The 13,518-nt window shown below is 48.0% G+C and overlaps 1 protein-coding gene across 8 annotated transcripts in view; it reads left to right on the top strand.

Moving 5' to 3' along the window:
* Positions 1-28: 28 nt before the first annotated feature.
* The window catches only part of KYAT1 (kynurenine aminotransferase 1), a 36,250-nt gene continuing 22,760 nt past the window's right edge, over positions 29-13,518 (top strand). The window contains exons 1-2 of one of the 8 annotated variants that reach the window (XM_013058656.2): positions 73-204; positions 2,019-2,080. In XM_013058656.2, the coding sequence (XP_012914110.1) occupies positions 2,036-2,080 (45 nt within the window). In that variant the 5' untranslated portion in view covers positions 73-204; positions 2,019-2,035. Of the gene's footprint in view, positions 205-2,018; positions 2,081-2,116; positions 2,750-12,154; positions 12,295-13,518 lie in introns of those variants that run through there. The other 7 variants (XM_013058653.2, XM_013058654.2, XM_045082555.1 and 4 more) reach the window with 7 other exon arrangements.

The raw sequence follows: 13,518 nt of genomic DNA, 5'->3' as shown, positions 1-13,518 counted from the left end.
CAGGCGCGAGCGCGGCGGCTAGGGCGTCGCCATCTTTTTGATGGGAATTCTCTTCGCGCCTTCACACCCTGGGCGCCCAGGTGGCGTCATGTTTGTTTGGGGCGGAAGTAGCGGAGACCGGGCTCGGCCCCCTTAAAGGCACATGGACACCTGTAACCTTCGGGGCGCGCTGGGGGACGAAGCGGTGAAGCCGCCGAGGCGAGGGTGAGTAGCTGGTGCCTGCGCTTTGCTGCCCCGAGGCCGGGTGCCGAGGCCGGAGGACCTGGTAACCGGTTCCGAGCTCGTTTGTGCCAGAATACTCGCTGCGTTTGATGCTGCTGGTACGGCGGAGTGGCGGCGAACCGTCCCTGGGGATAAATTGCGCGCGCTTGACGCTGACCCGCACTCGGACGCTGGGACCCGCCAGGCTGTCCTCTCTGCACCCAGCTCCCGCATCCCCCGCGGTGATGTCTGTGGGGAGGAAGAAGCCCAAGGTAGCTAGGCCATTTATGGGCAGAGCCGGGGCTGGCACGGGGGCACCGCTCCGTGGGGCCGGAGTCCTCGCGGCTCCCACACTGACAATAGTAACGCCCGCCACGTTAGGAAATAATCCATACCACGGAATGCTGTGCAGCCATTAAAACGAAAAATGTTCCGTATGCACTAACATGGAACGACTTCCAAGATACCTTAGATGAAAAAAAAAAAAAAAAAAGGAAGGGGCAAAAAGACCTGCGTTGATCGGCGCTACAGTTTGTGGGAAAGAACGTGTGTGTGAGAGTGTGCGCGTCTGGGGGGTGCGCACCAGCCGTCTGGTAAGATGCACAAGAAAGGGTTAACTGTGGTAGCCTCGGACAGGGGAACTGGAGTCCTGGGTACCCGGGCAAGGGGGGAGAATTTATTTTTTAAATAAGATGATGAAGATATAAGGGCTCACATCCATCAAGCCTTGAGCCAGTGTCTGAGTTCAGCCCTCCTGCGGGAATATGGCTGCGAGATTAGGGACTTACTACCTCCCTGTCTGGAAGCTGAGATACTGGAATTTGAGCCCCTGAGGGTTTTAGGCTAATGGCTAGGATCTCCTTATCCCACTTCCCACTGAGAATCATTTTCTGTTAACAACCACGTGACAGCCAGCGTGGGGTCCAGCAGGCAGCTCTATCCAAGTAACTGTTGATGGCTGTTTTTACCTGTGACCGAACAGGTACAACGGACTGGAGATAGTGGCGAGTGAAGAATGAAGAGAGGGACATTAGAGGCAAGAGCACAGGCTAGAGTTCAAGGCCTGCCCCCTTTGCTGCCTGGAGACTGTGAACATGGCACATCCCTCCCCCCTTGTCCCCACCTTTACAACTAGCCAGTGCGACCACAAGGCCACCAGTGCCCCACCTGTCGTACCTAGGGCTTTACGTGCAGATGAGCCCCATTTTACAGATCGGTAAGGGAAGCAAAGAGAAATTAAGAGAGTTGCCCAAAGAGGAAACACCCCCACTAACTGAGAGAGATTGCTGGGCTTCTGGGTCCCCCTCAGCCTCCAGGGATGATCCGCACGAATGTTTTGGGGAGACCGCCAGTCCTAGTTGAGCTGCCAGAGGCTGAGGATCTGGTGGAGAACAGGACAGACACACAGCTCCTGTTCTGAAGTCTAGTGAGGGTGACAGACAACCCAGTACTTAGCATCTGTGAGGAGCCCTATGGTGGGCCGCAGCTCAGGCCTTGGGATCTGGCTCAGCCTGGGTGGAGGAGAGAGCTTCTCAAAGTAGGTAACCTTAAAAAGGCAAAAAAGAAAGAATTTATTTATTTGAGAAAGAGACAGAGAGAGAGAGAACACAAGTTGGGCAAGTGGGGAGTGGAGGGGGAGGGGCAGATGCAGAGGGAGAAGCCGACTCCCTGTGAACCAGGAGCCCTCGATGCGATGCGGGACTCCATGCAGGATTCCAGGATCATGACCTGAGCCAAAGGCAGATGCCCAACCGACTGAGCCGACCCAGGTGCCCCTCAAAATAGGTAACTTAATCTGTGTCTTAAAAAACGTGTAGGGTACCTGGAAGGCGGAATGATGAGGCTGGAGATCCGAGCAGAGGCGTGCCCATACCTGAAGGTAACTGACATGATCAGAGACCATGCAGGTTAGAAAAATTCAGTCAAACACCTGCATGAGTCCATCTTTCCTCCTGGAGAATGCCTTCCCATGCCAACCTCTGTGGCTTTCCACGCTCCATCCACACTTCACTTCTGTGCATAAGCCAGAGTAGGACTTCCCGATTTTAGAATCCAGGTGGGGGCGACAAAGGAACACAGGAGAGTTAGTAACAAGGAAGAGCTTCTCTAGGGACACGCCCACCTCCCACCTGGACTCCCCCACCCCTAAATTCCTCCCCACCTCCTGATTAGCAGCCAGCTGGCTAAAGCAGGAACTCTGCCTTTGCAAATCCAGGTGTGAGTACTGGAAGTTCCTGTCTTTCCGGCTGTTTACGGTTACTCGGGTTCTCAGGTTGCCAGTGCCCTGGGACATCCAGTTGGACACTGCCCTCCCCGCCCCAGTTCTGTGGCCAGCAGGTCAAAGTCGTTCCAGCTACAGTGGAAGAGAAATCACTGCCAGTCCTGTGCCAACACACGGTGGGGCCACAATCCACTCCCAGACTGCACTGTCAGCTCCTTGAAAAAATACAGGCAAACGCTCATCCTACTTCCTCATTCCTGGGTCATGGTATAAGCTTTGGAATTGCAGCTAAGGTCTTTCGGTGCTTTTCCGGGACTTTGACTTTGGGTAAGTCATTTCCCTACTCTGAGCCTTAGTTTCTGAAAAACTGATGTGACTCTATTTAATGTTCTTGCCAGGCATTAAGTATGTAAATGTAGATGTTTTTCCCCCAGGTGTAAAACTGCCTTAGCATGAGATGTCAATTTTGGATCTCGATCCTGTGCCAGGAGGAATAAAGAGGGGGCTACCTACTGCGTGTCTCACTCAGGGTCTCCACTCACCACCCCCTCCCCCGGCAGCCCAGAAACCTGCAGTATGGGCTCCAGAAGTGGTTTCTCTCTGCTTTGCCTTTGACTTTGATTCCAAAGTCAGAGGAAACGAGGTGTAGGTCACTGTGCTTACTAGATCCCTCCGAACAAGTTGTCGCCTCCCTTGGGGCAGAACCATGAGCTCAGCAGGTTTTTGTGGGTTTTTTTTAAGATTCCATTTATTTATTTGACGGACAGAGATCACAAGTAGGCAGAGAGGCAGGCGGGGGGGGGGGGAAGCAGGCTCCCCGCTGAGCAGAGAGCCCCATGATGCAGGGCTCAATCCCAGGACCCTGGGATCTGACCTGAGCTGAAGGCAAAGGCTTAACCCACTGAGCCACCCTGGTGCCCCAACTCAACAGGTTTTCACAAAATCTTTGGCTTGTAGGAACTCTGGTTTTAGACTGAGAACTAAGAAGGAAAAGGGAAAAGAGAAGAGAAGAAAAATCAGGATTCATTATCTGGCAAGAAACTTTCCTGTATAGGTTTAAATCTTAGCAGCTTTTTTTTTTTTTTTTTAAAGATTATTTGTTTATTTATTTGAGAGAGAGAACAAGCATAAAGAGAGGGGAGAGGTGGAGGGAGAGGGAAAAGCAGACTCCCGGATGAGCAGAGACCGAGGCTGATCCCAGAACCCTGGGATCATAGCCTGAGCGGAAGGCAGCCGCTCACTTGAGCTGCCCGGGCACCCTGTTTTTTTTTTTTGTTTGTTTGTTTGTTTTAAGATTTTATTTATTTGTCAGAGAGAGTGAGCGAGAGCGAGCACAGGCAGACAGAGTGGAAAGCAGAGTCAGACGGAGAAGCAGGCTCCCTGCGGAGCAAGGAGCCCGATATGGGACTCGATCCCAGGACTCTGGGATCATGACCTGAGCCGAAGGCAGCTGCCCAACCAACTGAGCCACCCAGGCGTCCCCCAGGCACCCTGTTTTAACAGCTTCTTCTGGACAGGTTCCCACGGGGCAGGACCTGTGCTGAGCGCTTTCTGTGAATGGCTGCTTTATTTGTTATCCCCTCGGACAGACAAGAAAGCTGAGCCTAGAGAACTTGCGGTATGGCGTGACCATGGCCCCACAGCTGGTTCAGAGTGGAGCTTCTATCCACGCCCAGGCTTTCATTTTCTGGGATTATTCATGTAACAAGCTGCCCCTCCCTGGGCCCCATCTCCAGAGCACTGTGGCTTGTGTCTTCTCAGTAACTGGGGCACCTCACATTTTGAGCCCAGGGGATGCTAAACATCCTTCCAGACACCGGAGAGATCTGCCTCCTGGAGGACTGACTCACCCCAAATACAGGTGTGCCCCTTTTGCAAAACACGGAAACCAGATCTCCATATTGCATGGAATTGGCTTAGGGGGGCTTGGGGCTGGGCATCACAGCCGGCATATGGGCCGGAAGAGGCAAGGCTCCAGCCCCCAAGGGCTGCTGGTCTGTAGACAGGGGAGCTAATGGAGGCGACAGCTTCCACCTCCTAAAAGAGGGGTGTTTGGGGAAAGCCTTTGGACGACTGAAAACAGCAAACCAGGATTCGAATCGCAGCTCAGGCTCTCAGCTCAGTGGCCTTTGTTCTCTGAGCAAAATAGGGATAATAATGCCTTCCTAGGAGGTTGTTTTGAAGATTAGGGAATTTAGCACAGGCGTCAGATGTTTAGTGGCTCCCTCGGAGTTCAGAGGAAGGCCCAGGTGGACACAGGCAAAGAGGAGGCAGAGCTGGGACTGGGCCCTGCTAGGGAGATAGGACTGGGGGTTAGGGGTATGCCAGGCAGGGGCACAGATGTCTATCCAAAAGCAAGCAAGGGGTACCTGTCTGGCTCAGCTGGTAGAATGTCCAACTCCTGATCTCAGGGTGATGAGTTCAAGCCCTACATTTGGCGTGGAGCCTACTTAAAAAATAAGGAAAGGAGGGGCGCCTGGGTGACTCAGTGGGTTAAAGACTCTGCCTTCGGCTCAGGTCATGATCTCGAGGTCCTGGGATTGAGCCCCACATCAGGCTCTCTGCTCAGCAGGGAGCCTGCTTCCCCTTCTCTCTCTGCCTGCCTCTCTGCCTACTTGTGATCTCTCTCTCTGTCAAATAAATAAAATATTTTTTAAAAAAATAAGGAAAGGGTTGAGGGGTGCAGCTGCCTTCATCTCAGATCATGATCTCAGCATCCTGAGATCAAGCCCCACTTCAGGTTGTCCGCTGATCAGGGAGCCTGCTTCTCCCTCTCCTTCTGCTACTCCCCCTCCTTGTGCTCTCTCTCTGTCAAATAAATAAATAAAATCTTAAAAAATAAGGAAAAGGGACACTTGCATGGCTCAGTCAATTAACTCTTGATTTCGGCTCAGGTCATGATATCAGGGTTGTGAGATGGAGCCCCTTGCTGCCCGCACTGTGGTACTTTGCTCCAGTGAATACTCTTGAGGGAACAGTAACAGTGATGATATTTGTGGAACACTGACTCTTCGCGGGGCGCCACGCTAAGTGACTTTCACATGGCCTCTCACTGACGTCTCACGACAGCTCTATGAGGCAGGTGCTATTATCATTCCGATTCAGACATGGTTCTCAGAAAGCTTGCATAATTTTGGGCACTTGAGTGGCTCAATCAGTTGAGCATCTGCCTTCGGCTTGGGTCATGATCCGGGGGTCCTGGGATGGAGCCCCCACAGCAGGCTCCTTGCTCAGCGGGGAGTCTGCTTCCCCCGTCTCTCTGCCCCTCCCCTCGCCCCTCTCATGCTCTCTTTTCTTGCTCTTTCAAATAAGTAAAATAAAGTCTTTAAAAAACTTTAAAATTTGCCAAAAGTCACACCGCTATTAAATGGCTTCAGTCCAAGGTCTGTCTGATTCCAGAGCCTCACAGCGTGAAAACAAAACAAAACAAAACAAAGTGTTGAGGGGCACCTGGGTGGCTCAGTTGTAGAGCATCTGCCTTCAGCTGAGGTCATGATCCCAGCGTCCTGGGATCGAGCTCCATCGGGCTCCCTGCCCTGCGGGAAGCCACCTTCAGCCTCTCCCACTCCCCCTTCTTGTGCTCCCTCTCTCGCTCGCTCTCTCTCTGTGTCAGATAAATATATAAAATTTTGGGGGGAAGTATTGAAGTGTGTAAGACCCTAACCCCATCCCAGAGAAAACCACTATTAATTATTTAGCTGTGTCCCTGGAGACAGCCTTGTACATAACCAAGCGGCCCTTGCTTTGCACAACAGAATGAGTTTCAGGCACAAAGGTTCAGTTAAATAACACTGGTCCCTCAGCCACACCGTTCCAACTTCCCTTGCGTGTCCCATTAACTACAAGTCAAGGTCCAGAGTGCGAACTTTGCTCCTTTTTAGCCCACGGATCCCTGTGGTGATCGAAGACGCGCTTTGACTAATCACATCACTTCTTTGAAAGCCTATCCGGGACTGGCCCCAGGCATGCTCTCATGCTCTGCAGTTCACACACACACACACACACTAAAGCTCCGTAGTTGCGTTGCCTCCTGCCTCCCCGTGGTGAACCCACAGGACAGACTACACAAGTGATCATCAGAAGAGGGAATTGGCCAACCAAGATGAAAGTGCTGCAGAGAAATGCAGAGCGATGAGACAGCAGGAAATGCACATTGAGGGGCACATGGGTGACCCAGTCCTTGCAAGTCTGCCTTCGACTCAGGTCATGATCCCAGGGACGTGGGATCGAGCCCCGCATCGGGCTCCCTGCTCAGCGGGAAGCCTGCTTCTCCCTCTCCCACTCCCCCTGCTTGTGTTCCCTCTCTTGCTGTGTTTCTCTCTGTCAAATAAATAAATGAAATAAATAAATAAGTAAAATATATAAATAATAAATAAATAAAATCTTTAAAAATAAATCTTTAAAATAAATAAAATATATAATAAATATGATAAATAAGTAAATAAAAATAAATCTTTAAATCTTTAAAAACCTTTAAAAAAATAAATAAAATCTTTAAACAATGTGCATTGAACCTAAGTGGAATGATGAAAGAAAGCGCTGGCTGTAGGGAGGTTGACAGCACAGCCCTTCGCTGTTCTAGAAACTCCAGCAAGTAGAGAAACTTAGTGAAGGCAGGTTGACCATTGTACCTGATGCATGCGGTTGTAACCAGAAGGATGAAGATGTCCCAGAGGAAGGGCTGCCAGGCAAAGAGGTCATATCAAAGGAACGCCCAGATATATTTCACAACAGTGAAAATACAAGGGAGGAAATGTTTGAAGTTGATGTTAACTCAGAAAGAAGGAAGTAAACTCATCAGGGCTGAGAAAAGATGCTGTTCCCTCTCCCAAGTTAGGGAACTAGAAAGCAAGCAATGTTCGCACTGCTCTGGAAAATTTCCCCCCAGATTTATTGAGATATAATTGACAAATAAAATTGTCATACATGGAGTCCCTGGGTGGCTCAGTCGGTGAAGCATCCAACTCTTGGTTTTGGCTCAGCTCATGATCTCGGGGTTGTGAGATCAAGCCCGAGTCAGCCTCTGCCCTGGGCCTGGAGGCTGCTTAAGATTCTCTCTCCCTCTGCCTCTCCTACCTCTCTCTCCCTCCCTAAAAAAAAAACAAAGTGCATAAGGTGATGATTTGATATATGTAGACATTGTGAAGTGACTCCCACTGTCAAGTTCATTAACACATCCATCACCTTACAGAGCTACCTTCTGTGTGTGTGAGAGAGCGAGAGAGTGAACGTTTAAGAACTACTCTCCTAGCTGGGGCGTCTGGGTGGCTCAGTGGGTTAAAGTCTCTGCCTGCGTCGGCTCGGGTCACGATCCCAGAGTCCTGGGATTGAGCCCCACATCAGGGTCTCTGCCCAGCAGGGAGCCTGCTTGCCCCCTCTCTCTCTCTGCCTGCCTCTCGGCCTACTTGAGATCTCTGTCTGTCAAATAAATAAATAAAATATTTAAAAAGAAAAAGAACTACTCTCCAGCAAATTTAAATTCTAGTATACAGTATGATCAAGTAGAGTCACCATCTCTATGTCAGGTCCTCAGAACGTCTTCATCTTATTTTTTTTTTAAGATTTTATTTATTTATTTGACAGACAGAGCTCACAAGCAGGCAGAGAGGCAGGCAGAGAGAGAGAGCCTGAGCAGAGAGCCTGATGCGGGGCTCGATCCCAGGACCTCCTGGGATCGTGACCTGAGCCAAAGGCAGAGGCTTTAACCCACTGAGCCACCCAGGCACCCACGTCTTCATCTTATTAAAAAAGTGTGTACTTTTTTTTTTTTTTTTTAACCAGAGAGAGAGAGGGAGAGAGAGCGAGCAAGCACAGGCAGACAGAGTGGCAGGCAGATGCAGAGGGAAGAAGCAGGCTCCCTGCTAAGCAAGGAGCCTGATGTGGGACTCGATCCCAGGACCCTGGGATTATGACCTGAGCAGAAGGCAGCTGCCCAACCAACTGAGCCACCCAGACATCCCAAGTGTGTACCTTTTTTTTTTTTAAAGATCCCACTTATAAATGACACCGCACAGTATTTGTCTTTGGCTGATTTCACAGGGCATTACACACTCCAGGTTCATTCCTGCTGTAGCGAATGGCAGGCTTTCCTTCCTTTTTAAGGCTGAATAACTTTCCACTGTACATGTACGCAGACCACATTCTTTATCCATCCATCCACTGAGGAACGTGTAGGATGTTTCCATATCTTGGCTATTGTGACTAATGCGAAAATGAACACGGGGGACACCTGGGTGGCTCAGTGGGTTAAAGCCTCTGCATTTACTTTGGCTATCTACCCAAAAGATCTTCCTTGATACTTTTTTTTTTAAAGTACGCTCCATGCCCAATATGAGGCTCAAACTCGTGACCCTAAGAGCAAGAGTCACATGTTCTACCGACTGAGCCAGCCAGGCACCCCATTGATGTATATATAATTCTGGAGATTTATTTATTCATCTGAGAGTAAGTTTACCCCTGCATGTACGAACAGGGGGTAGGGAAAAAGAATCTGAAGCAGACGGTCTGCCGTGTGCAGAGCAAGCCCCACAACCCTGAGATCGTGACCTGAGCTGAAATCAAGAGTCAGACGCTTTGGGGCGCCTGGGTGGCTCAGTGGGTTGGGCCGCTGCCTTCGGCTCAGGTCATGATCTCAGAGTCCTGGGATCGAGTCCCGCATCGGGCTCTCTGCTCGGCGGAGAGCCTGCTTCCCTCTCTCTCTCTCTGGCTGCCTCTCTGTCTACTTGTGATTTCTCTCTGTCAAATTAATAAATAAAATCTTTAAAAAAAAAAAAAATAAAAAAAAAAAAAAAAAAAAAAGAGTCAGACGCTTTAAAAGATTTTTATTTTTACTTATTTTTTATTTATTTGACAGACAGAGATCACAAGTAGGCAGAGAGAGGGCGAAGCAGGCTCCCTGCTGAGCAGAGAGCTCGATGTAGGGCTCAATCCCAGGACCCTGAGATCATGACCTGAGCCGAAGGGCAGAGGCTTTAACCCACTGAGCCACCCAGGTGCCCCCCTCCACTAATTTATTATTTTTTTTAAGATTTTATTTATTTATTTAACAGAGAGAGACCAGCGAGAGAGGGAACACAGGCAGGGGGAGTGGGAGAGGGAGAAGCAGCTTCCCCCCACTCCAGCAGGGAGCCTGATGTGGGGCTCCATCCCAGGACCCTGTGATCATCACCTGAGCTGAAGGCAGATGCTTAACGACTGAGCCACCCAGGTGCCCCTCCACTGACATTTTTTTTTTTAAAGATTTTATTTATTTGACAGAGAGAGATCATAAGTAGATGGAGAGGCAGGCAGAGAGAGAGAGATTGAGAGAGGGAAGCAGGCTCCCCTCTGAGCAGAGAGCCCGATGTGAGACATGATCCCAGAACCCTGAGATCATGACCTGAGCCGAAGGCAGCGGCTTAACCCACTGAGCCACCCAGGCGCCCCTCCACTGACATATTTTTATAAAGAAAAGAAAACACTTTAATTTTTAATGTTTCTAATTTAAGTGGCATTGATTTAGTAAACACTAAATTTATTATTTTTAGTTTTACTATTTTTTTCATTTCCCTCTACATTTATAACAAACCACTGGAGAGTTTTTAATGTTTGACAGCAACTTCCAAAGATCACAGAACAATCATAATTTTTCCCACTAATTATTAACTTCTCTTTGATTGATTTCAGGTCACCTGGCCATTTTTACAGTCTCACATTATAGTGGGGAGTGCGGAGTGAGGATTTCCTATATGCGTACATTTGCACACCATCTCATAACGTACCTGTCACTCTGTAATTTAAAAGCAACTGGGATTATATTGTTCTTCAACCAATGGGTTTTTTTTTTTTTAATTACCATACAATTTAAAGATTTGAGGTGAAATTCACATAACATACAACCCACTGTTCTGAAACATACAGGTCTGTGGCTTTTACAATGGTCACGACATTGTGCAACGCCCACCTCTAGTTTTCAGAATTTTCTCATTACCACAGAGAAACACCCTTACCATTAAATAATTACTCCTCGTTTTCCCTTCTGTCTCCTGGTAACTGACCTTCTGACCGTAAGGATTCACCTATTCTGGAACTGCATACTATGTGACTATGTTTGGCTTCTGTCCCTCAGTGTAATGTTTCCAAAGTGCAGCCAAGTTGTAGCATGGATTGTTATGTCCCTGTTCCTTTTAATGGCTTGGTAATATTCCATGGTATGGATATGCCACAATTTACTCACTCACCCATTAGTGGACACAATTATTTCCACCTCTTGGCAATTAGGAATAACGGTGCTTATAAACATTGGTGCATGAGTTTCTATGTACACGTGCATTTTCATTTCTTTTCAGTATATACCTAGGAGTGAAGTTGCCAGGTTGTAAGGTCATTCTATGTTTGGACTTCATAAAAATTAAAATTTGTACATCAAAGGACATTAGCAATGAAGGTTGCTGGGGGGAGGGGGGGAGGGAGAGGGTGACGGGGTTATGAACATTGGGGAAGGTATGTGCTATGGTGAGTGCTGTGAAGTGTGTAAACCTGGTGATTCGCAGACCTGCACCCTTGGTGCTAATAATACATTATATGTTAATAAATAGATAAATAAATAAATATTTTTTAAAAACACAAAGGACAGTAGCAAGAATGTGATCACGGTCATTGATTATTTCAAGTCAGTTTTTGTGGATTCAGTGAGGTAGAGATCTGACGCCATTCTTTTTTTTTTTTTAATAATTAACAGCTTTTTTAAAAGATTTTATTTATTTGACAGAGAGAGAGAGCACAAGCAGGGGCAGTGGCAGAGGCAGAGGAAGGAGCAGGCTCCCCGCTGAGCAGGAAGCCTGATGTGGGGCTCCATCCCAGGACCCTGGGATCATGACCCAAGCCAAAGGCAGACACTTAGAATGAGCCACCCGGGCACCCCCCAACTCCATTCTTTCGATTGTGGCCACCCAGCTGTCCTAGCACATTTGTTGAAAAGACTGTTTCTTCCGCCATTGAATTACTGGCACCCTTGTCAAAATCAATTGACTGGGGGCACCTGGCTGGCTCAATCAGTGGAGCACGGGACTCTTGATCTCAGAGTCGTGAGTTCAAACCACATGCCAGATGTGGAGATTACTTTTTTTTTTTTTAATTTTATTTATTTATTTGACACAGAGAGAGAGAGATCACAAGTAGGCAGAGAGGTAGGCAGAGAGAGGGGGAAGCAGGCTCCCTGCCGAGCAGAGAACCCAATGCGGGGCTCGATCCCAGGACCCTGAGACCATGACCTGAGCCCAAGGCAGAGGCCCAACCCACTGAGCCACCCAGGCACCCCTGGAGATTACTTTTAAAGAAAAGACATATGGGGGCACCTAGGTGGCTCAGTCAGTTAAGTGACTGCCTTTGGCTCAGATCTCAGGGCCCTGGGATTAAACCCCACCGCAGACTCTGCTCAGCGGGGAGCCTGCTTCTCCCTCTCCTCCTGCCTACCGCTCTGCCTGCTTGTGCTCGCCTTCTACCTCTCTGTCAAATAAATAAATAAAATCTTTTTTTTTTTTAAAAAGACTTAAAAAAAATTAGTTGACCATATGTTTGGGTTTATTTCTGAGCTCTCTATTCAAAAGTGGTCTTTGTGTCTGTGCCAGTACCACACTGTTTTGCTTGCTGAAGCTTTGTAGTAATCTTTGATATCAACCTGCCTTTTTCATGTAACCTATATTTCTTTCCATGTTAGAACGCTAAGGGCAATCTTAATCTTACTCCATTTAGGGGCTGCACCATTTCTCATTGTATGGATAAGTCAGAATATATTAAACCAGCCCCCACCTGATGGACATTGGATTGTCTCCAGGTTTTTCTGTCCCATACACAACACTGCATTGATCATCGAGAGCTCTTTATGAGTATGTGTGAGTATCCCTGTAAGATAAATTTCTAAAGAGGAAGTCTTTCCAACGTCAAAGAGTAATGTGTATTGTTACTGTGAAGTTGCCCTCCAAAAGTTACACCGGTGAACATTCTAACTTGGTGTTTACCAGATCATCATGGCTTATAACCTCATAGTGTCTGGTAGTATCAGTTTGGTGAGTCTCAGTCTTCTTATCCTCTGCCACCTTGAGAGGCAGAGAATAATGTTTCATTTTAATTTGCATTTTGTTAATTATGAGTAAGGCTTGGCACCTTTTCAAGTTTATCAACTATTTTCTTTTTTTTGTGAATTTATATCTCGCCCACTTTTTATTTCCTTTGGAGATGTTAGTTTTTTGTCATTGATTTATAAGAGCTGCTTGTATATTGAGGTTCATACTAAATTAAAATGGTCTCATTACTTGTCTCCCTCATTAGACTGTGCGCTCCTTGAAGAAAAGGAAGGTATCCTGTTCACTGTTAATAGACGTGGGGACGTAGGGCACAGGCATAGCATGTAATAGAAATTCAATAACAATTTGCTGGGGCAATGAAAAGATATGCACCTATCGTGTGTGGCAGGCCCTGAGCCAAGTGGTGATGATAAAAAGATAAACAGAGGAGAGTCCTTGTCTGACCGAGCTCACTGTCTGGTGAGAGTAATAGACATTCATTCTGTCATTCAGCGAAAGTTTATGTAGCAGCTTACTCTCTGCCTAGTGCATAATGTCTTTTGGATCAGCCAGCATGCAGAGATGAGGAAAATGCCAGGACCATGACTCAGATGACCATGTCCTGGTAGAATCTGGCCTGGTCATTTCCCCTCCCTGGTCATTAGTATCTCCATCCATAAAATATGAGTGACTTTACCAAAATCCCTTATTTCTCATTGAGTATCTGCCCCTGAGTATCCATTTGTCTGTGCTGCTTTTTTTTTTTTTTTAAGATTTTATTTTATTTATTTGAGATGGAGAGAGAGCATAAGCAGGTGGGGGGTGGTCAGAAGGAGAGAAAGAGGGAGAAGCAGACTCCCCAACTGACTCCCCAGGTGAGCAGGGAGCCTGAATTGGGGCTCGGCTGGATCCCAGGACCCTGGGCTCATGACCTGAGCCAAAGGCAGAGGCTCAACCCACCAAGCCACCCAGGCACCCCGAAGTCTATGTTCTAATCATCTCTCCAGGGAATTATTCAGGGCCCAGTCGTGGGCAGGCACGGAGTTTGTCGAC

The sequence above is a fragment of the Mustela putorius genome, unplaced genomic scaffold (genome assembly GCF_011764305.1).
Source record: "Mustela putorius furo isolate JIRA1106 unplaced genomic scaffold, ASM1176430v1.1 tig00000596_pilon_pilon_pilon, whole genome shotgun sequence".
In the NCBI taxonomy this organism is placed as follows: Eukaryota; Metazoa; Chordata; class Mammalia; order Carnivora; family Mustelidae; genus Mustela; species Mustela putorius.
The sequence above is the reverse complement of the archived record's forward strand: the minus strand, read 5'-3'. Positions and strand labels throughout refer to the sequence as shown.